At 38.1% G+C, this 23,881-nt stretch overlaps 2 protein-coding genes across 2 annotated transcripts in view; one reads left to right on the top strand and one right to left on the bottom strand.

Moving 5' to 3' along the window:
- Window positions 1-7,385, bottom strand: part of LIG6 (DNA LIGASE 6) — a 108,145-nt gene extending 100,760 nt beyond the window's left edge. Inside the window, exons 1-3 of the mRNA XM_089144843.1 lie at window positions 4,832-7,385; window positions 4,632-4,749; window positions 4,416-4,497 (exon numbers count right to left, since the gene is read on the bottom strand). Of these exons, the coding sequence (XP_089000969.1) occupies window positions 4,416-4,497; window positions 4,632-4,749; window positions 4,832-7,148 (2,517 nt within the window). The 5' untranslated portion in view covers window positions 7,149-7,385. The remainder of the gene's footprint in view (window positions 1-4,415; window positions 4,498-4,631; window positions 4,750-4,831) is intronic.
- Window positions 7,386-20,888: 13,503 nt separating this feature from the next.
- On the top strand, window positions 20,889-23,825 carry LOC149024627 (receptor-like protein EIX2). Its single transcript, XM_089143506.1, has one exon. The coding sequence runs from the start codon at window positions 20,889-20,891 to the stop codon at window positions 23,823-23,825; it is 2,937 nt and encodes a 978-aa protein (XP_088999632.1).
- The last annotated feature ends 56 nt before the right edge of the window (window positions 23,826-23,881 follow it).

Here is a 23,881-nt window from a genome sequence, read left to right on the forward strand (position 1 = left end):
AATACCTGCCAGGAAGCATTATCTCACTCAAACTAGAAAGAAACAATGGATGAAGAAATTTGATTTCTAAAGAAAAACAAACATGGGAACTGGTGTCTTTGCCTCCAGGAAAGCGGACTGTTGGGTGCAAATGGGTGTTTGTTATCAAGCACAAAGCAAATGGGACCCTGGAGGTACATGGCAACGTTGATGGCCAAGGGCTTCAGTCAAACAGTTAGACCTATAGAATTGACTAACTACCAAGAGACATTTGCCCCAGTTGCCAAGTGAACATAGTTCGGGCTTTCCTTTCATGTGCAGTGAATAAAGGTTGGAGCCTGCAGCAGTTAGATGTGAAAAATGTTTTTCTACATGGAGAACTTCAAAAGGAGGTGTATATGGGCATGCCACCTAGATATTCTACTACTAAGACTCAAGGAAAGCGTGCAAGTTGAAGAGGACATATATGGGCTGAAGCAATCTCTAAGGGCGTGGTTTGGGAGGTAAGCCATGATCTCCAATGGCTACAAGCATAATAATGCAGATAGCAGACCATACTTGTTCATTAAAAGAGATGGTTCCCACACTATTGTACTCCTAGTGTATGCAGATGATATCGTGATCACATGCAACAATGAGAATGAAATTTCAGCTTTGAAGACCTTTTTGGGAACTAAATTTGAGATTAAAGATATAAGAAAGCTCAAATATTTCCTCAGGCTGGAGTTAGCATGTTCGGCCAGTAGTGCCTCTCTCTTAGAGGAAGTATACTCTAGATATACCTGAGGAAACTAGGATGTTAGGATGTAAGCCTACTGAAACTCCTAGTAGCCTAACCTACACTTTAAGGCAAAGGATTACCAGTTAACAAGACTAGGTATCAAAAGTTGGTAGGAAAGTTGATTTATCTTACTCATACAGTCATACCAAAGCATAAATCATATTTGCAATCAATCTTGTTAGCCAGTACATACATGATCCCTACTCACACTTCGATGCAGTGTACCGTATCTTAAGGTACTTGAAGGCCACTCTAGGAAAAATAATTTTAATTTCAACTCATAGACACTTGAAGATTGAGGCATATACAAATGCAAATTGGGAAAGGTGTCCAAAGGATAGGAGGTCCACCTCTAAGTATTGTGTGTATGTAGGAGGTAACTTGGTGGCTTGGAGAAGTAAGAAACAGGCTGTGGTTGCAAGGTCCAATGCCGAATTTGAATTTAGGGCAATCGCCAAGGGCATTTGTGAGGTACTATGGCCAAAAGGGTTGCTTTAGGAGATTCAGTCAGATTTGGAGATTCTTATACAGTTGTACTCGGATAGGAAGTCAACAATCAGCATAGCTCACAATCATGTACAGCATGACAAGACCAAGCATGTGGAAATTGACAAACATTTTATCAAAGAGAAGATTGAGGCTGGACTGATTCGTATCACCTTTGTTACCTTAGGCAATTAGCGGGCTGAAGTGCTTACCAAGAGCTTAAACACCAAGATGTTCAATAGTATCATTTAGCAAGTTGGACATGATAAAACTTGACAAGAAGTTTTATAAGGCAGATTTAGTAGTAGGTAGTAGATTGTAGATTTACCTTCAATATTGAGAGTTTCCATACTGGGGATGGATATGTTAGGATCTTTTAGAATCTTTTACTTTCTATTGTAATATTCCCACACTAGGAGATTTGATTTGTTCTATTTTTTAAAGGTTATTAGTATAAATAAAGCTCATGCTATGTCCTTCAGACACAAGTTAGGATTTCTCCAACTCTTACAAGACATTTCCTCAGTACCAGCTTTGAGATGCTAGCAATTGGTTGTCATTATTTGTCCATGTGTAATGCTACACGTGAGGGGTAGATTGGAGGCTTATTCTATATCTACTCAAGACTTTTTGAAGAGTATTATTTGTGGAGACAGCAACACCTACCTACTTAGTCCTTAGTAACCCATACTGCCTTTTATCCACCTATTTGGTCCATAGTAACCCATACTACCTTTTGCCTACCTAATTTGGTCCAAAGTAACCCATATTGCCCTTTACCTACTTACTTGGTTTGCAATAACCAACATTGCCCTCTACCCACTTACTAATCCGTAGTAACCCATATTGTCTTTTATCTACCTACTTGATCCATAGTAACACATTCTACCTTTTACCTACCTACTTGGTTCACAATAACCCATATTGTCTTCTATTTACCTACTTGGTTTGCAGTAACCCATATTAATCATTTACTTACCTACTTGATCCGCAGTAATCTATATTGTCATTACCTACCTACTTAGTTCACAATTACCTGTGTTTGACATATAGAGCCCTTTGTTTGAGGCTCTATTCCTTCAGTTGAGCAAAATTAATACCTACTACTTGCCTTCTTCCAAAGAGTTTATATGCAAGATTGGGCTGCACATTTTATCTTCTTGTATGGAGATTCCGTCCAACTATTGGCATTATTTGGATAATGCCTTTGATGCTGCTATACTTACGGACGTGGTTCATATTCAATATAGCATTTTGTTCTCATTGTTGGAAGGTACGATCATGATGAAGATTGTTTTAAGTGGATGTTGATTATCTCCTAAGTGAAGTTCTCTCGGTGTTTGTCAATGCCAACTAGTGCTACTTATGCTAAAGATTGATGAAGTTTCTAATATATGTTATTGTTATTTCAAGCTGAAGCCTTTGATATGTATACTCCAGCTTGAGGGGGATTGTCAATATTTCACTTTCTATTTTAGCTTAGGTTTCTATCTTGGTTACTTGCTAATTTTCTTATTACTTGGTTGACAACTAATCTCACTAAGATAGTTCCCTTTTTATTAGATTTGGGAGATTCTTTGCAATATGTAATTTTTATTCTTCTTATAATTCAATTTAAGAAAGTTTTCTTCAACTGAGATTTGATTCTATATTATAAATAAAGTATTAGGGGGAAGCCTCAAAATATGTGTGTTCCCTTTCACCTTCTCCTTCTCCTTCTCCTTCTCCACCGCTCCTTTTTTCATAGTATCTGCTCTGACTTTCTAAGCCTATTACTCTAATAGTTCAAAATTTTGGAAGAATGATCTAGCTTAAGCAAGCTTTTTTCAGTTTTGACGCAGGATGAAGCCTACATTAAGTACACATAACAAATTTTGACATATTTCAGTCAATATTTGGTTTTGGTGACACATCTCAATCAAAATAATATATTCGATTGGTTATAAAACACTAGCCCAGCTAAAATAAGGTCAAAATTTCAACCCGCTTAGCCGGTTTCAGTAGTTTGAACACAGGAATTACTACACCAAAAGAAAATTTCAGTTTTCCCTCCCAATCAAGTACAAATCTTGGTGGAACAACATATTAGAGACAACTACAACACATCCACAGTTGAAGAACGTCATCAGTTAAGATTTAGTTATTCAGTTTGGTCCAAGATACAAATTGTAGAAACCAAAAACAAACTGACCCTTTATTCGGCTTCACATTTGAATTTCTCATATTGGGTATAGGTCCTCTTTTCACTGTTTTTAGCTCAATAGACCTTGATCACACGGATTTAAAATAGCAATTCAACGTTACTGGTTCTCTTTCTAAGGTTTTTTAAATAGAATTTGTCCCTAATTCTATCTCTCCTACCTTCAAGTTTGACAAGATACACTTAGCTTCATTATTTCTGTAGTTATCAATGAACTAATGTGAAAGAGACATGACAGATGCACATACAGAAGATAAAACAAACAAATTGCAAAGCTAAGAGTGGGGATCTTTGCCAACAAAATAAGGATCTTGAAGCCCCTAGTTTTGGCTTAGCCGTTAAAGAGATTGGTAAATATTCCCTCCAATAGAATGAGAATATTGATTATTGTACTGTTCAAATCGATTTTGTCATTGATAATTTGGGATGAGAAAAGCTTCAGAATTGGGCATTCATCATCACTTATTAGTCTAGCTATTTTGGCCTCGTCTTCAGATCAAAAGAAGGGTAACTTTGCTAATCCAAAAGCCCTATGCATTTTTTTTTCTCAATAAACCTTAGGTAATCTTATTTATTCAGACAATTTAAGGACCAATTTTTAAGTGTTATCCCAATATAACCTTGTATGCCAGATTTGGCCACATTTCCATCACACACTGGGTCAATAAAAAGGACTTATGTGGAGCTCTGACTGCAAGCTACAAGCTAAAAGAAGGATGTATAATGTGAACAGTGAGAAGTTGAAACTCTTAGGTCACAATGCAATTGGTCAAGACTCAATTAGTCAAATCATTTTGATACACCTTTCCTTCTCCCACTGCATTAAGATATGAAGAACTACACGAAAAGTAGAGTGATCCTCACACGATGGAATAAAAACTTCTTTTACAGTACAAAGAAAATATTATTATGTAAAAAATGGACGAGCAAGCAATTCAATTTTTACAGGTTAAGATTGTTTGAACTAACCATTTTTTCATAGTCGGGCGCAATCTTATTGGTGCACAGATAGATGGCAGGAAGCACGTCTTTCGGTGATAAAGCAAGCAAGCTATGTGACAAGAGGCATCACAAGCAAACAATCAGCATGAAATACATTAGTACAACTCAAGTCGATTTACCCTACAATTTAATATCAAAGAAAACTAAACAAACAAAACCAGGAAAATGAAAGCCAAATCAAACCTTCTGAACATGTTGCACAGAATACCAATAGCTTTTATCTTGCCTTTTTCTCCTTCAACCAAATCAAAAGTTCGTGCAAGATGCAAATATGGTGCAGACTGTCCACTACTCCAGCATGCTGCAAATAGCCATCAGGAAAGCAAGATTACAGACTTTTCCAGTCCATCAGGAATTTTTCAAATGAATAAGAGGATACAAACCATGCTCAACAGGGGAATATTTTTCTAAAGGTAAACACACAAAAGACGCAGTTTTGTCCCCAGTTGAAAGCCCCTGCATAAACAAGCTTGGAGGAATTTTTGTTTCCTCAGATGATTCAGCTTCCTTCCCAGCAGAGTGAGTACTATTGCAGTATTGGGTTTGAACCAAATGAATATCAGCTTGAAGGTCACCACTAGAACCACTGTAATATATATCTAGAGCCACATTAACATCTCCTTTAGCCTTTTCCAGGAGAGAAGCAGCATTGCTTCTTGACAAACTGCCATTTATTAGCTGAAGAAACTGATCTATCAAATCTTTTTGTGATTCAATAACACCAACTGGCAACAAGTTTGTGCTAGCAGGGCACTGATCATCTACAGTACTACAAATCCTAGCAGCTTGCAAAGAATCAGTTTCAAGTTTACTGAAAAACTTTGTAATTGTTGTTTGTCTTGACCTAGAGGCAGAAGATTCCACGGTTGAACCAATCTTTGATTTTTTGTTTGGCTTTTTCAAAGAACTCTTAGCCCTTTTCTTGGGAGAGATGGTACTCTTGATTGAATGCTTCATATTTGGTGACTTCTTTTCTTGAACTAAACTGCTCGCCTTACTTCTAAGATGGGTATCCTTATTAGTTTCCAATTTAGATAATACTTTAGAATTACTTGTTGAGCTTAGAGTGCTCGTTTTACTTGCATGAACAGAGGCTCTGTTAGATTCTGATTCAGGAAGTGAGATAGAATTATTTGCTAAGCTTGCCTGAGTGGCAGCAGACTTGCTACAAGCAACTACTTGTTCACGGAAATCTGTTTCATGTTCATAAAACTCAGAAACTGCGTCCACAATGTTACCACCAGAGCGACCAAGTAGTGCTAACATCTGATCCCGGGTAATCCAGGTAGGCAAACACTCACGAAGCTCTTGAATCGTGTAATCCGTATCATTATCAGTTGTCCCATTTGGATCCCGTGAAACAGGGGCTTGAGGAGAAGGGGATGAACCCAAGCCATCATCATCTTTGCCTACTCCCCTTTCAGAGTGAGTGCTGATGGCAACTTCACCATCTTCGTTCCTGGTCCGGGACCTCCGGTGGAAGCTCATCAAAAATTCTTGTTTATTTGCGGTCTCATCAACCAATCCAGCAAAATGCTTCCGCATTTCAACAACATGTTTGCTATCAAGATTCTCAATATCCGAACCTACTGTTGGAATAACGCGTTTTGGTCGCAAGAACCTCACGTACTCTCTCAATTCATCGTAGCTTGAATGTTCACTGTATGGCACCAAATGGATTTCAAAGGAATCCTTGGTCTTAACTGCAAACCCATCTCGTTTTGCTTCATACATCCACCCTGTCGGGACAAATCCGACAGCCTTCAGGTAACCCTTCTCAGTCATTATCTCCTTCATTCTAGTAAAATTGGGTCGAAAATAGGGCCAAGTCTCACCCAAGATATTCCAGCCAACCACATGGACATCTGTAGCCGAATCATCCTCTGTGAAAATCCCAGATTCTCCAAACCCTAACACACACAGAACTGCCATTTTCCTACTGTCCACATGTATCACGCAGTTACATCTTCGTGCGATCTCAACAAGAATTTTCTCTTTCCCAACAACATAAGTAGCTATCAGAAATAAAACAGACTTCAATAAGCCTTTGTTTTCGAGTCTAATTCTTTCAATTGCCTCAACTATATAATCAACCGAATCATGCTGCGGCGGAAAAACAAATTTTGGATTGCAATATGTAGTATCCAAGAAAATGGCATCCGCTCCAATGTATCTACTAAGCAAAGGCTCTTCCTTCATCGAACTAGAATACCGGAAATCTCCAGTATGTACATACCTCTCCTCTTTAGCCTGTGGTCCCGGTATCCGGAACAAGAACTGAACCGCACCAGGGCAGTGATTAGCATCGATGAGTGTCACTTCACACCCGTCGATAAGAACTGTTTCACGGAGCCGTAACGAGACGACAAACGAATTAGATACTTTTAAAGATTCAACAAGAAGACGAGCTGTGGTTTCTGAGCAGAAAATAACGCCTCTTGACCAGCTTGAATTTAAACCGGTGTAATGATCAGAATGGAAGTGCGAGAGGAAGTAGGAAACAGAATAATCACCGGAATGACGGAATCCATCGACGATGAACCGTGTCCTTGGGATGAGCTTGGATTGAGGGAAATCCACAGGAACGGGAGGGAGAGAAGATCCTTGAGAGAGTAGGACGAAGGACGAAGGACAAGGAGTTTGAGGAAAATGCTCCGAGAAAGATTTATAAGAATCAAGAAAGAGATTAGAAGAATTCATGGCTAGGGCTTTGGTGACATCGGATCAAAGTTTCATGTCGGAGCGTTTATAAGTATAATGACACAGAGGCTCGCTCAGCGAGACGCTCTAGAGTTCATTTCTGTCGTCAAATAAGGAACTTCTGACTTCTGCTTTGTGACGGTGAGAGCCGGCAGTAGCTCCGGACTCTTCTGGCAGAGGATAGGTTCGACCTATTAGACCGCGGTTTCACGGTTTGAACTTTGAATCAGAGTTACAGTTTTTGCAATATGGACCTGAAATTCAGAGAATCAAGGGAAAATACGTTGGCTCGGCTGGGATGTTAAGGATGTCAATTGCGAACCGCACCGCCTAAAATTGCACTATACTGCACCTTTCAAATTTCGGTACGGTATATACCGAAACTGAATTTCTCCGGTACAATTCCGATTTCAGGTACTCATACCTCGATACGTAGCGAATTAAGGGATATAAATGTAATTTTATAATTAAAATACTTTACATTTACACTATCCCTAATTCTTTGTTTCAGTTTTTCGTTTCGTCATTCACTCATCTTCTTAGATCTACTTGTTTTGTCTCTGTTAATATAAGATTTTATCAATTATTTGATTACAATTTCATTAGGATCTTAATGAACTAATAACAAAGTGGCATGTGTTCATTCATATCAAAATTATACCACACTAGATATCGTATTTAAACCATTTTTTGCACTGATTAATATTGAACCGTTCTTGCAAATACTGAAACTGTATTATACCGTGTAAATTCGGAACAATACCGTTCTGATTTTCAGTATTCAAAGTTGGTACGATACCGCATTATTAAAATTGTATCGATTGACACACTTAGCTAGAATAAGATATGCAAATCAAAACAAAAAGGAGGAGTGGATTTTCGAGATTCTAAGTTTCATAATCAATCACTCCTCTGCAAAATGGCTTATAGGATCTGGTCTAATCCAACCTCTCTTCTCTCTACTTTTCTAAAAGCAATTTTTTTTTTTCAAACAAATTTTCGCAAGGATACTAGTAGCCGGAATGCAAGTTGGGGTTGGCGTAGCATACTCTGGGGAAAGGAAGCTTTATCCTTGGGCGTAAGATGGTCTGTGGGGAGAGGGAATCATATAAATCCCTAGGAGGATAATTGGCTGCCTAAGGACAGAGGCATGGAGTCAGCCACTTCAATTCTTTCATCTCCTTTAATTTTTCTGTGGAGGAGTTTATTGATCAGGAAAGACATGCTTGGCATGAAGATGTTATGCGGCAACATATTATTCCCTCTGATGTCAATATAATTGTCAGTATAAATCTAAGTATTTTTACTTCAAAGGATTAGTTGCGTTGGTGTGCGGAGTGTGATGGTATTTTCTCTGTTGAAAGTTGTTACCATCTTCTGTCAAAATTACAAGAAGATAAACTAGTAACAACACAATCTACGTCTAGAAGAAGCGGTGCAGTGTCTATCCCAAAATCAATGTGGAAGACTATTTGGTCCTGTCAAACTGGGCCTGAGATGGTAGTGATGTTGTGCAGGTGCTCTAGCTATAGGTGACTCCTTACAAGGCGTCGTGTTCCTTTAGATCCAAATTGCGCTCATTGTGGGGAGTTAGAAACGATGGGTCATATATTTCTAGGTTGCAAATACTCTCATGTAGCTTGGTATGGAAGTTCAGCAGGATTCATGACTCCGGCAAGCTCCTTCCCTTCCCTTGCTGAGTTTTTTCAAGGTTGGGAACTTTTTCAAAGCTGCATATGACTAGTAGATTTCCTACCTATAAGTTGTTCTTCTCCGGCAACTTTTTCAAGATTTCCTCCTGTAAGCATGCATTCATAAGGTAGATTTCCGACCGGCAAGCTCCATCCCTCTCCCTGACTAGTAGATTTCCTACCTATAAGTTGTTCTTCTCGGTAGTCTTTCTCATGAATGAATGCTTATTACCAAACAAATAAAAAATCAATCATAATTGATACCCCGCAGCTCACCTTGGGTATGGCTTAGGCCCAATACCACAAGCCATCACACAGCTCCCTAAACCTCCTAACCCAAAGGCCAAACACTCCAGGCAAAACCCCAATTCTAATGATCCTTCTTCTTCCCCCTCCTCTCCATCACACGAAAATCAACTCTCTTTTTTAATCCGAAGCTCCGCCATGGTATCCAGGGATATGCCAGGCAAGCAACAATAAGTGTCCTCAGCTAGAACATGCAAGGATTTGGGCGCCCTTCCACGTATAGAGCTCTAAAGAATATTTTATCATCTCAGAAGCCCGGTCTAATAGTTTTAATGGAAACACGTATGGAGAAGAGGAAGATGAGTAATGTGATGAAATCCCTACACATGCATGCAGCCTTTCAAGTCAATCCAAAAGGAAAGAAGGGCGGTTTATCTCTGCTGTGGCATAAACATTTATCAGTCCAGGTTATCAATGGTAATGATCGACTTATTGCTGTGAAGATTTTTGTTATGAAGGAGGACTTTCTTTGCTACCTTTGTATATGGGGGACCCATTGAGGCACAAACAGCATCTTGTTTGCCAACAGAGTTAATACATTGCTGACAGTAAATTGGAACCATCGTTACTTTTGAATAATTTTAATGCACACCTCACCTGGAAGGAAAAAAAGGAAGGAACGAGATAACTTGGGATTGTGAATCCTTTCTTAGAGATGATTAACTATTAGACTTATTGATTTGGGATGTAAAGGACCTGCCCTCACTTTGACTAATCGACAATGTGGATGGGCCAACATTAGAGTGCGATTAGATAGGGTTGTAGCTACACACTCATGGAGAAGGTGGTATCCTAATGTTGTGCTTCTTGTTCAACCTAGCATCGAATCTAATCACAATCAAATTTTGCTAGATACTGTTGGAGGTAAGTGCATGCAAAGGTAAGAGACCATCTAGATTTGAGAATACTTGATTTCGTCATTCACAATGCATAGACATTGCTCATCAAGCATGGCTTAAGCAATGTGTGGGTTCCTTAGTCTCATATCAAATAGTCTACCGAATGCAATAAATAAAGTGATAGCTTTTAAGAAGTGAAATTCCAAGACTTTTGGGCATATTCAGACTAAGATCAATAAAATGAAGAAAAAAAAAAGTCAGAGGCCTTACAACTTAAGAATGATGGCAGTTACCCAAAAGAGGAAGTTCATATTTTATTGGAGAAACTCGATGAATAACTCAAAAGGGAGGAGGAACTTTGGCTGCAAAGTCTAGGAATGAATGGTTGAAAGGGGTGATTCCAATATTGTGTATCTTATCGCGTGCACACTATGTACAACAACAAGAAGCCAATAAAATCTTGCGTCTCAAGAATAGGGAAGGTGTCTGGACCTCTAATCAGGTTGAAATTGAAGAAATTACTCATGATCACTTTAGTGTTGCTTTTAAATCCAAATCAATTGATGAGAAGCATTGCAACAAATCCTCCAGACAATCCAACCGGTAGTCTTAAACCAAATGAATGGCACCCTGCTTGCCATACCTACCCAAGATGAGATCAAAGTGGCTCTTTTCAACCTCGGACCCTTAAAGGCACCTGGACCAGACGGCCTACCTCTAGTATTCTTTTCAAAAACTATAGGACTCAATACATACTGATGTTGTTGAATTTGTGGTTGAGATTTTTCATTCGGGTTAGCTAAATGAAGAATTAAATATTTATTATATCTACCTGATACAAAAAACCAAATGCCCTAAATTGGTTGAAAAGTACAAGCTGATTAGTTTGAGGGGTGTGCTTGTCAAGTTAATTTTTAAGATATTTACTAATTGGTTGTAGACATTTCGTGATCAAATTCTATCCCCATTTCAGTCAGCATTCATCCCCCTGAGGGTAGTGATGTCTGATAACGTCTTCCTAGCCCATGAAGCTTTTCACTATACTACACAAAAGAATAAGGGGAAGGAAAAAATCATTAGACTTAAAACTGGATATGAAAAAGGCATATGACAGAGTTGAATGGACCTAAGTAGAGGCTATATTGTTAAGGCTTGGATTTGCTCAGAGGTGGGCATCATTGGTGATGATCAGCATCACATATGTATGTTACCAGCTTTTGTTGAATGGTAACATTAGCAAACATATCCAACCATCAGGGGTATCCGCCAAGGGATCCCCTATCCCCAGCTCTATTTATTTTATGTGCCTAGGGATTGAGCTCTATTATGAGGATGGTGGAAGACAAGAAATTGATTAGAAGAACTAACAGTTAAGACCAAAACTCTTATGTTATCACATCTCCTATTTGCTGATGATTTTTTTGCTTTTCTCTAAGATGCAATTAGATGCTATGTGTAGTTTGAAGGCATGTCTTGACTTATACTGTAAGGGAAGTGGGTAAGCTATCAATCTGAAGAAGTCCAATATGTTTTTTAGCCCTAACACACGTATGAAATTAAGGAGGTAGTTCTCCAGGATTTTGAAGGTGTCCTATGCTAAGGGTCGTACAAGATACTTGGGGCTTCCATCTAAAACTTGTATTTCTAAGAAGCTAGGCTTTAAGGAGGTATTGGACCAAGTAGTAGAGAATCTAGAAGGGTGGAAGGTCCAATTGCTATCCCACGCAAGGAAGGACACCCTACTTAGATAAATGATTTTCACCTGACCACAATATACTTGTTCCTAGATTAAGATCCCAAAATCTATACATAAACAATTAGTAGGGTCTTCACAAATTTTTATTGGAGTCAATGTGGTGACAGAAGCAAGACCCATTGGATATCGTAGGAAAGATGTGCAAGCCCAGTGCTAAAGGGGGTTTGGGATATAAGGAGTCTCCCTACAAAGTACAACATTGCTAACCAAAGCGGCTACAGGGCTGTCGGAATGGACTCAATCTCTCTGGACCTTTTTTTCTCAAAGCGATGCACTATCCCCATTTAGATTTCCTAGAAGCTACAACTAAGAAAGGTGATTCCTAGGCGTGGCAAGGTATTGTGGCAAGGAAGAACATACCATCCAAACACCTAATATGGAATGTGTAACATGGTGAAAATATTGATATTTGGAAGTCAAGATGGGTGGTGAAATCCCCTAGGATCCTAATTCGAAACCTTATGTGCAGGTATGAGAACCCGCAATTCTAGTAGGAGACAATTGTGTACCGTCTGGAATGAGACCATTGAATTGGGACTGGAATCCATTAGCATAGATGGTCAAGATGGTGATTTGGTCACTTTGAAGCCTTTTGGAAGGAGATCTAGTTCGAACTCTGATGGACTCGGTAGGTGGATTTTTCACTCTCAAAAAACGACGTTGGAAGGTCCTCAAATCTAGGTAAGAGCCCTCATCTTAGTCTACAAGGTTTGACATGTAATAACCCCGGTAATTCTAACTCGGGATCCATATTGCAGGTCCAAGTACCCGCACTTCTAGCCTGAAGAAGCTGGGCTATTCAAATTGAAGCCCATGATCCATACCATAAGCCTATGGATTCGGATTCTACCGATGAAGAACTTGCCATACTGGGAACCCAATGGAGATCCAAAGGAAACCTTGATGGACAAGGAAGGTGGATCTCTAGCTTGAGACAAGTTGAGTTTGAAGATGTCTGAGATCAAGGCAAGGACCCCCCCCCCAAGTGTTGGTTCATGTTAGATTGGTGTCGGGGATCAACCGGTTGAGCAAAGCACTCAAGTACTGAAAAATACTAGGGGGTAGTTACTTAAGGCAGTGATTGACCCAACCAACTGCCCCAAGCAATAGGTCATTCCTTTTGTGGGTTTTAAACCCTGTTTTGCCCCCGACCCTCTATAAATAGTCATCCACGACCTAATTTTGTATTGTTTTATTCGTGGAGGTTGTCGTGGATGGTTGGGAGACAAAGTACACGTGGTTGGTGGTGAAGAACTCTCGAATCGTGGAGAAGGTTTGGATCCCGCTTGGTCTTCGAATCTTTTGGAGGTTCAATCACACTCTCTTCCTACATGATTCTCTTTGTTATTCGAGTGTTTTTCTTTCCTCTAAGATTCTGTGGATGATGAGTTGAAGTGTTTAGAAGCCTTTTGATAACGGAAGAGCTTGAAGGATATCGAGGGTGGGGAAGTGAGGAGTAAGACTAGATTATGGTTAGAACCAATAGCAAGTAAAACGAATAGAGAGGGTGAAGGATTACTATAAAACCATTCATGGTTTGCAAAAGTTGGACAAGCTTTGTCCAACTTTTCCTTTACCAAATACGATATATTTTGCTTGTTGCTCCAGGTGAAGGGTTTTTTTTCTTTGGTGCCAAAAGACATTTATTTGAATGAAAAACCCCTAGGGAAAGTACAACATGTAGCATCAAAATGCTAACACCATTGTATGAGAGGGGGATGGGTAGAAGAGGCTAGTAAAGAAGATTGGTTAGTAGCAGCAAAAGAAGCTAATTCAAATAGGTGAAGATTTTCTTAGGATAAAAAATCATAAGCAGAGAGAATCCCTCAATTAGGGAAAGGCGTGAAGGTATGGTTGGAGATGGTCGAAAAGGAGCACCCATCTTATTAGAGTAGGATAGCATTTCATTGAAGTCCCCCATGGTATAGAAGGGTAGGGAGAAGGATTGAGTAGCATCCCTAAGGGACTCCTAACCATTCTTTTGGGATAGGTATTTTTGTGTGTGTGGGTGGGGGGGGGGGGGGGGGGGACATAAAAGGCATACTAATACCCAAGATATGTTGTCAATAGAGATTTCTCACACCACAAACGAAGAATTTGTCAAAAGACACTGGACCTTTACATAATACTTTGCATATACCAAAGACCTCCTTTCAAGCCTTTCTTTCCTTAATTGTCTATAAGTGCGATTGGGCAATAGTTTTTTGCAGTCATATGGATTCGCTAGATGAAGAATTGAAATGTGAAGTAAGTTCATGATGTAGATCTTGAATGCATAAATTCTTGTTGGGTAATTGACTTACAACCTCTTACAAACACGTGGAATAAAAAAATTACAATATAATTGAAATGTGAAGATTCTTGGCTGATTGAATATCTTGATTTTGATGTAACAACCAAGAAGTTCAAGTTCAGTATGGAGATATCTTTTTCAATAGTAGTGATACGCTTGAAATGGTATTGCATATAGTATTAAGCAACCACAATTTCCTACCCCCCCCCCCTTCTGAATTACTGATTCCTTATAGTTCAACATAAAACATAAATTTCTAAGCATGCTTCATGAATGTAGCTTGAGGTCTGGCTATTGGATGATGTTAACATTAAAGATGTCAACTCACCCGAGGACAATCTTTTTCCATACTTTAAATTATAGAATTTGTAGGAGGCATTTTTAACATCAGGGTTGCTATTTATTTCAAAAAAGCACACGGTACCCTTTAACCCATTGGTTTCAGGATCGCTAGCCCGAAGTGCAAGTAAACGACAACTCTGGACCATACAAGTTGAGTTCGGGTATTTGAAAATCTAACTGTTGGAGGTGGAAGACCACAATGATGATTTGATCACTCTAATGGATTTCAAAAGAAGAGAGAAAGTCTGTTTAGAAGGCATAAAATGAGGTTTTGTCATGTCCAAAAACCAATGCTAGAGGACTCAAAATTCCAGGTAAATTATAGTAATGATCAGCCCTTGAAAGGACCATTTTACCCTTTGAAGCCCGTCGTTATCGGCTTTCTCATGAAGAAGATATAGGGCCGGATGGTTGAAGGCAGTTGACCGACTGAATCAACTGCCCCTGCCCAGTTTTAGGGCATATTCAAAATTTCGGGTTTAAAACCATATTTTATGTTTTTTCTAACCCCACAAACACATTGTTTATGCAAGAGGGAGGCTGAGAACGTGGGAGAGAAGGAGGTCTCGTGATTTGAAAGCTCTTTGGGTGGTGCCGAAGTGCGAGAAAGAAAGGAAATCCCGCTATAAGGTGAGGAGACTCAAAAACCCTTTCACAACCTCTCTTTTGAATGCAATTATGATGAAATCTTTGCATTGTTGTGGTGGTTATTATGTTGGGTTACATAATGCTTCCTATTGTCCCATTAATGCTTTTCAACTTTTGTGAGAGTTGGTTCATGTGATATTTTGCATTTAAAACCGATTCAGACCTCTCAGATACGCCTGCGGGTAGACACTAAGAGCCTAATTTGGGGGTTTTCGTTTGGAAACCAATTGGGGTATTTGAAAGGTAATTTGGGGACCCTAATACTGTCAAATTGAAAACTCCAAAGTCCCATTACAAGTTCATTTCGAATTGGGGACAAAATCAATATTCCTAGCTGGAACCCTATATTGGGTGGTCGACCGGCCCTGTATGGCTCAAACCTAGTATCCCCTGTTCAAGTGTGCGTCTTACCCCCCTTTTGATTTCGGATGATCCCTGATTATTGCTAATTTAATTTCTTCTGTTTTAGGGTTATTTTAGGTCATTGCACTCTCTTTTTTGTGGATTTCTTTGGGATTTCGATATTGATATAAGCTTGAAAGGTGATTGAAAGATATACTTAACCATATATTTTATGAATGATGAGTTATTTAAATCTTCTAATCTCTTATAAATTGTGTGTAACTTTGTGCGAACGAAAGGTAATGTTATTTTATATTTGTTTATATTTAAAATTTCATGAATTGTTATATGAGAATGATGTGAATATGTGGGCTTGATTTTGGGACTATGTATTCTTAATACTTGTATATATATACTAGTAAAAATTCATACATGCAAATGCACGTCGCTCTGTGTTATTTGTGCAAATAACAGAGCCATAAGAAAAGGCATTTGAACGAAATCTTTTTTTTCCCCAGTTAAAAGTCAAAGTTCCATTTAGATCACTTAAATGTCCACTTGTCCTCTAACCAGCAAATATCTTCTTTATTTCCACCGAGAAAAACAAATACCTTCTTTACTCAATTTGAATTTGATATTCCAAAGCAAAGTTAGTTAAATCATGAAGTTTTGGCGATTGGAAGTAAGAAGATCAAACTTGTTTATGAATATCTAGACATCTCCTCTTATTGATTTATTTATTTTTGGTATTCAGACATCTCCTCTTATTGCAATTTATATTAGAAATATATCAAACTTCATATATCCAGTAGGGAACTGCAACTGAAACTTACCATTATTTTTGCTGAGGCAATTGACAGCTCCAATAAAGCATTTATGAAAATCTGGTGTCCATCACATCCGAGAAGCTTTAGATTTCTTGTAGTGTCCTCTTCCTTCCCTAATTAGAGTGTCTCTCATTTTTATTTTTTTAATGTAAAATGAGTTTATTACAACATTGAAAGACTTAAAACAAGCCTATGGTGCTTGACATGGAAAAAAGTTGAAACAAACCTTAGTTGGAAAAGTTACCAATAAGTTATACCATGAAATATAAGACATAAGACCATTAATCTCATGATTATCTGGACCATTGGCCTTCTTCCATTTCTTTAAAAACTTATTTTTAATTTTCTTTTTCCTTGGTAAATAATTTCCTTTCAATTTGAGCTCAATCATTCTATAATTAATAATAGATATTTAATGCATGCTAATTGTTGCACTACCTCTATGCTTGTATAGTGAATACCTAACAGCAAAAACTACTGTACATATCTTTTTTGTTTTGTGACTCATGTATTGATGAGTTGAGTAATACGCTGAATCTAAAGAAGCAATGAGTTTCAAATTTCTAATTGAGCTCATCATATATTGGATATAAGTTAAGAATTTGAAATCATCTTTCACTAATTGTTTATCATCATAGATTAGAATTATAATGCAATTGTGAATTAGAAGGCCTGATCACTCAAAAGTCTAAATACACACAGACATAAGCAATTGATAAATGCACCAATTTGCCAACTCCAATTTGCAGTTGGCAAATGCCATTATTTAAAAAAAAAAAAAAAAAAAGAGGTTACATATGGTGTCAGACCAGAGGTGGGTATTGCTTAGCCTCTTGTCTAACCTTCAACTTGTACCCTGTTGCATCCTGCAATGACGATGTCAAAGATCAGTAATTGGTGCCTTGGCAGTGCTGTCAACTCATCAGTCTGGTGAAGAAATGCTGGTACTTTTCCCCATAACACAAGCTTATCCACAAGCTAATAGTATTAGTGACAGCTGCCAAAAAACTTGGTTTTTCAAATTATATCAAGAAATCAACCAATTCAGATGAAAATTGAGGTTATACAAATAACACATTAGCTTCATCAACCAGGTAGTTTCTAATCTCAAATATCCATCAGCATAAGCAAGACAAGTGAAATTGTCCTGTCGATAGCTAGCATATCTAGTTTAAACAGAAGAGTTGACTAAAAGTTTTTTAGAACCTGAAGGTGACAATACCAGTTGCATCAAATTGAAATAAAAATTACCAAAAAACAAGAAACATATTAAATCTATAACTTTCAAAACTAACCAGTAAACTATTTTATCTGACAGCTATAGTCAAAGAAGTTAGGTTCCATAAGCAAAGGAACACCCATGTAGTCCTTGAAGAAAGTATTTAGCGACAAAAAGTAAAAGCAATTTCTTTTTTTTTTTTTTAGTAAACAAGTAAAAGCAATTTCAATGAATCAAATATGAGGGTATCTCTTAATAATTAGTATAGATGCTAGAACATTCATCCCATAAAAATAAAATAAGCGCTAACCTGTGTAGGCAGCTTACATGTACTTATGCAAATTGCCACACTTTTGCTTTCTTCCAAATATTTGCATATTTCTACCAAGACCTACATGCATAGTCCCATAGACAGCAAAGGTAGCTTCACTGAATTAAGAACAACCATATAAAACGAAATAAACCAACTCAATTTTAATTAGATGAAATGCTAGAAGCTGCTAGCTACTACCCCGCTTCTACAAGATGAATGTCAATGTACCCACGAGGCATTGGCAAGAGAGTGCAGTTACCCTTGCTTGAAGACAAATTTTAGTGATCACTACACTCGGAGAAGATAAAAGAGCGAATTTAGCAATAACTCATTGGGAGAGACAGATAATAACAGAAAAAACAGCTCTCAGATGCAAGATAGGAGAGATTAACTCACAAACCATCGTGGCAGCAATTCTTCTACTCCCTAATGGTGCTATCACCATTTTAAGAAGTTGTAACAACAATGGATGAAATAGTGATCTCAATATTTGTACCTGCCAACATTTACAGGAATAGTGGGTCAAAACCCTTAGATATCCAATGAAATCCAAACCACAAGAATAGAGATATCTTAGCCAACAATGTTTCGAACCTCACCAACATTGCAGATTGGGCTGATTAATGACATCGACTGCTTATCTACTGCAATTGTATAGACTGCTTGAAAGATCAAAACAAAGTGATGAAAGACAATTGCCCGCCCGCTCTCGCTACAAATCACTGGATGCTTCACGAATTTCTGATCACAGACATGACGAACTACTTGAACTACAGCTGCAGCGTATTCTTCAAGTCTGTAACCCACTAAAATATATAAAGGGTACTAACAGGAAAAGAAAGATTGAGAGAGAAATTCAGAGAGAAATTCAGAGAGAGTTTGAGAGGGGGAGGGATATAGAGAGCGACAGACTTTGAGAGAGATTGAAAGAGAGATCGTCAAAGAGATTTAGAGAGAGTGGTGATTTAGAGAGAGATTCAAAGAGAGTTCGAGAGGGAGAGGGATACAGAGAGCGACAGACTTTGAGAGAGATTGAAAGAGGTCGAGAAATAAATTGAGAGAGAGATTCAAAGAGTTCAAGAGGGAGAGGGATACAGAGAGCGACAGACTTTGAGAGAGATTGAAAGAGGTCGAGAGAAAAATCGAGAGAGAAATTAAAGAGGGATTAAAATTAATGATAAATTAATAATAATTTATAACTAAAATGTCTAAATTATCCTTGTAAAAATAAGTAAAGAAATAACAAATAGTACAACATTATTGGTATTTAGAAAAATTCTAAGGACAAAAAAGGACAAAAAAATATTTGCGAAAAAGGTAGAGTACATGCTTTTATTATAGTAGTATGTATATATATATATATATATATATTAATTCATTTTTTTGTTAAAAATAACATATGTTTTGATAACTTTTGTTTAGAATAAGCTAAGGAAAGAAAAATAAGTATAGAGTGTCAAAATGTTAATGCAATTTTGATCATAGATCATTAGGGTTTGCATAAAAAGAATCTATATTTATTATCATACCCTCAATTTGTATGTAGATTTTATAAGTTAGTTGCACAAAAATAATACAATGAATCTTCGCCTCAGAATCCATAATAGATAAAAAAAATCTATTATAAATTTGGAAAGTTTTTTTTTTTTTAGGAATTTTGGAAAGTTTTTCTTATTCTTTAATCAAAAATAAAATTCAAAAAGATACCAAACACAAAAAAAAAATGAAAATGAGAATTGACTCAAGAAGACCCTAAATGATGAACCAAAATTTCTGTCCGATACACCAAATTTGAAAAGCACGAAATACTATACGGTTTGGAATTTTTTCTGAGAAGTGCAAGCTCCATCACGAATGACGCGACAACCTGACGTTGATTATTATTATTATTATTTTTTTCCTTCTTCTTTTTTTGTGGTAAAAACTTGAAGTTGACTACATGAGACGACCTTGATGTGCACGGCCGACTTGGGAGTCGTTGTGATCTACTGTTCTAGTCCACCTCGGTCACGGTCCTCACATTGTGAAAATATCTTCATATCTGTCTGACAAAATAATACGTGTAACAGTAAGACTCACTAAATTTTAACTGGGACCCACTAACCACAAAGATAATCCACTAGTTCCGAATTTTTTTTGTTTTTATCAAGCATTTTTCAAATATAGGAATGCTGCTGCCACGGTCGAACCCACGATCGGTCTTAGTCCCCTAGTTTCAAATGTTTACACGGCCACCCCACCACTTGCTTTGAATCTTCACATTCATACAAAATTTAATTGGTACCCACTTTCTTCCTCCAGGACCTTCCCTACTTAACATAAGTCCAACCAAGACTTGGAATAATGTTTAGTGGAAAATTTTATACTTGATCTTAGTCAAAAGATCGATGAAGGTATTGTGGACAATTCTACATTTGTGGACTGTGGGTACCACGTACCTTGGTGTCAAATTGGAAGGGAAGTCAGAATCAAAATCTGGTTCACACCAAGTAATTAAGATTGAACCAAATTAGATAATGAAATCAAACTGGCCAAAATCATGCGTATCCAATGAATATAGAATTGGAATTGAGTCTCTATCACCTCTGCTCCAGAGAAGAAATATGTGCTCTCCTGATAGTTGTTTAGGGTAATAGAAGTGAAGTTCATCTTTGAGTACTAATAAAATGAATTAAAGTTAAAATACTTGATAGGTCTTACGTAATTTTATTTATATTGTATGATAAAAAAGCATGAAGAGAATATGTATTTTTTTTTAAGAAAAGTAATCCGGACTCAATGGGACATGAACGTGGGCTAGATATTGATCACACTGTACAACTTGGCATCGAAACCTGATTACTTGAAAGTTACAGGTAAATGCCCTCTTAAAAAAAAAAAAAAAAAAAAAAAAAAAACTTTTTGAACTTCACCACCAAAACCCCAAAAAAAAAAAAAGCAAAATGGATAGGGAATACGGAATCTCGACCACTATTTTAGATATAGATCATACGCAGCTCATTGCTGCACATTAATTGCCCAGGAATGAAGCAAAATTACAATTTACCAACTGAAAGCTACGTGGGCTCTCACTGCATTCTTATATAATATAATATAGCTAGCGGTGGTTGATTGTCACTGCCGCGTTTGCGTTCATTACAATCACTCACACCACTAGTTGAGTTATGAGCAGCATGTTGAGTAATCAACTTCTCCTCCTTTTCTTGTTGGGGCTTCTATACCTGAACTCCACCAAGTTCTGTTGCTGCAACGAAGATCACAACGTGGGTTGCATTGAAACGGAGAGGAAGGCTCTCCTTGACTTCAAACAATCTCTCACCGATCCTTCTGGTCGGCTTTCTTCTTGGGTTGGTCTTGATTGTTGCTTATGGGAAGGTGTCGTCTGTAACAACATAACCGGACATGTGATCAAGCTTCACATGAGAAATCCTTGTGGGTTTAGCTTCTATGATCGATTTAATATGGATGAAGCTGCTTTATCAGTTTGTGACAAGACCAGCTTGGGTGGTGAGGTGAGTCCTTCCTTACTTGAATTAAAGTATTTGAGTCACCTGGATCTCAGCTTGAATAACTTTAATGGAATTGATATCCCAAGCCATATCGGCTCTCTACAGAAGTTGATCTATCTGAATCTCTCCTGTGCATCTTTTGGTGGAACAGTTCCTCCTCATCTTGGAAACTTGTCAAAGTTGCATCAACTTGATCTTTCTGTGTATTCAATTTCCAATTGGAATCCTGAACTTAAGGTGGACAGTCTCAAGTGGCTGTCAAATCTTATTTCTTTGAGATATCTCAATATGAGATTTGTAAATCTTAGAGTTGCAACCGATTGGCTACACTTTGTCAGTATGCTTCCTTCGCTTTCGGAGTTACACTTATCTGATTGCCAACTCTATGAGCTTCCTTCAACTCTTCCCAATAGTAATCTTGCTTCTCTTGCAATCCTTGACCTTTCTGCAAACTATTTCAACGCCTCAATACCTCTTTGGTTGTTTAATATCACTAGTCTTACAAAATTTGATCTCAGTGATAATAACCTCCAAGGTCCCATCCCTGATGCTTTTACAAACATGACTTTTCTTCAAGAGGTCGACGTGTCTGGAAATGGGAACATAGGTGGTAAGATACCAAGAACAATAGGAGACCTGTGTAAGTTGCAGAGACTAGATTTGTCATGGAACAACATCAGTGATGACATAGCAGACTTTTTCAATGGTTTGTCTTCCTGTACTAAGAAAAGCTTAGTGTCAATAAATTTGCAAGAGAATCAACTTAGTGGCAACCTGCCTGCATCTATTGGAAGCCTATCATCCTTGAAAGAACTGTTCCTCAATGACAATCAGATGAATGGAGTTATTCCTGAAACTATTGGACAGCTTTCAGAGTTGGTTGTATTGTCTCTCTCAGAAAATCCCTGGGAGGGTGTCTTGTCAGAAATTCACTTTTCCAACCTCACAAAACTGGAAGAGATCTGGATTTTGACATCTTCAAATTCCTTTGCCATGGATGTGGAACCTGATTGGGTTCCTCCTTTTAGTCTGAAGATAATTGACTTGAGTCACTGCCAGATGGGTCCTGCAATACCTCCATGGCTTCGATTTCAGAAGAACATTTATAATCTGTTTATCAGCAATGTTGGAATTTCAGATACCGTATCTGACTGGTTCTGGAGAACAGTCTCAGGAGTAAACTACATAGACATATCTAAGAACCAAATCACTGGTAGGGTTCCTGATTGGGTTAAATTTCCCTATGCATCTGGTGTTGATTTGAGTTACAATCACTTTGAGGGACCAATTCCAGTTTGGTCTTCTACAAGTCTTGTCACATTGATTCTTCGAAACAATTCGTTTTCAGGGTCCATCCCCGAAGAGATTGGGAAACTAATGCCAAATTTGGTTTATTTAGATCTTTCATGGAACTCTCTAAATGGCACCATCCCCTTCTCTATGAGAAACATGAAGAATCTCGGGGGTCTTGTTCTCTCAAATAATGGCATATCAGGAGAACTACCTCAGTTTTGGAAGGACTTGCAGGACCTGTGGTTTTTGGATTTGGCAGACAACAACTTATCTGGCGAAATTCCCAGTTCATTGGGTTCTTTGTCATCACTTCTGTCATTGAGGTTGAGCAACAATGGTCTCTTCGGAGAACTCCCATCATCCTTGCAAGACTGTACCAACCTATTCACCATTGATATTGGTGAGAATAGAATTTCTGGAAAACTACCAACATGGATTGGAGAAAGCCTATCATCTTTGTTGATCCTCCGCCTTCGCTCAAACCTGTTTGATGGAAATATCCCTGAGCAATTATGCAATTTTTCATCCCTTCACATCATAGACCTTGGAAACAATAGTCTATCAGGATTAATTCCACCTTGTTTAGGATACTTGCATGCATTTAGTGTCCTAACAAGTGATATCCCACCTGGATTTGTTCCTTGGTACAATGAGCTTATCGCGGTTGTTTCAAAAGGACAGCAGCTCGAATATAGCACCACCCGTTCTCTGGTGAAGATCATCGACGTTTCGAACAATAATCTATCAGGAAGAATCCCAGATGAGATAACACATCTTCTTGGTTTGGGCACCCTGAATCTCTCCATGAACCATCTAACAGGAAAGATCCCAAACAGTATAGGGAGATTGCAGTCTTTAGAGACTCTTGATCTCTCAAGAAACCAACTGGATGGTTCAATTCCACCTAGCATCTCTGCCTTAACTTTCTTGAGTCACTTGAACCTTTCATACAATAACTTATCAGGGATTATTCCCACAGGTGATCAGCTTCAGACCCTTAATGATCCATCCATTTATATTGGTAACTCAGAACTTTGTGGTCCTCCACTCACGACCAATTGCTCAACTACTTCTGTTCCTGGCCAAGGACGTGATGACAATGCAACAGCAGAAGATGAAGATGCTATTGATATGTTGAGTTTTTGCATTAGTATTGCTGTGGGATTTGGGGTGGGGGTCTGGACATTCTGTGGTGTCTTGATCTGCAAGAGATCGTGGAGGTATGCATATTTTAAGTTCATTGATTGCACAATAGACAATTTAAGGTTGATCCCAAACCGTGGCTTGTGCCGAAAGTAATTTACGTTCAAGTGGAAATGAAGGTTTAAAAGGAGATAAAACCATACCAGTATAGT

This window comes from Hakea prostrata, chromosome 2, assembly GCF_041222555.1.
Source record: "Hakea prostrata isolate BN-2017 chromosome 2, UWA_Hpros_2, whole genome shotgun sequence".
NCBI lineage: Eukaryota > Viridiplantae > Streptophyta > Magnoliopsida > Proteales > Proteaceae > Hakea > Hakea prostrata.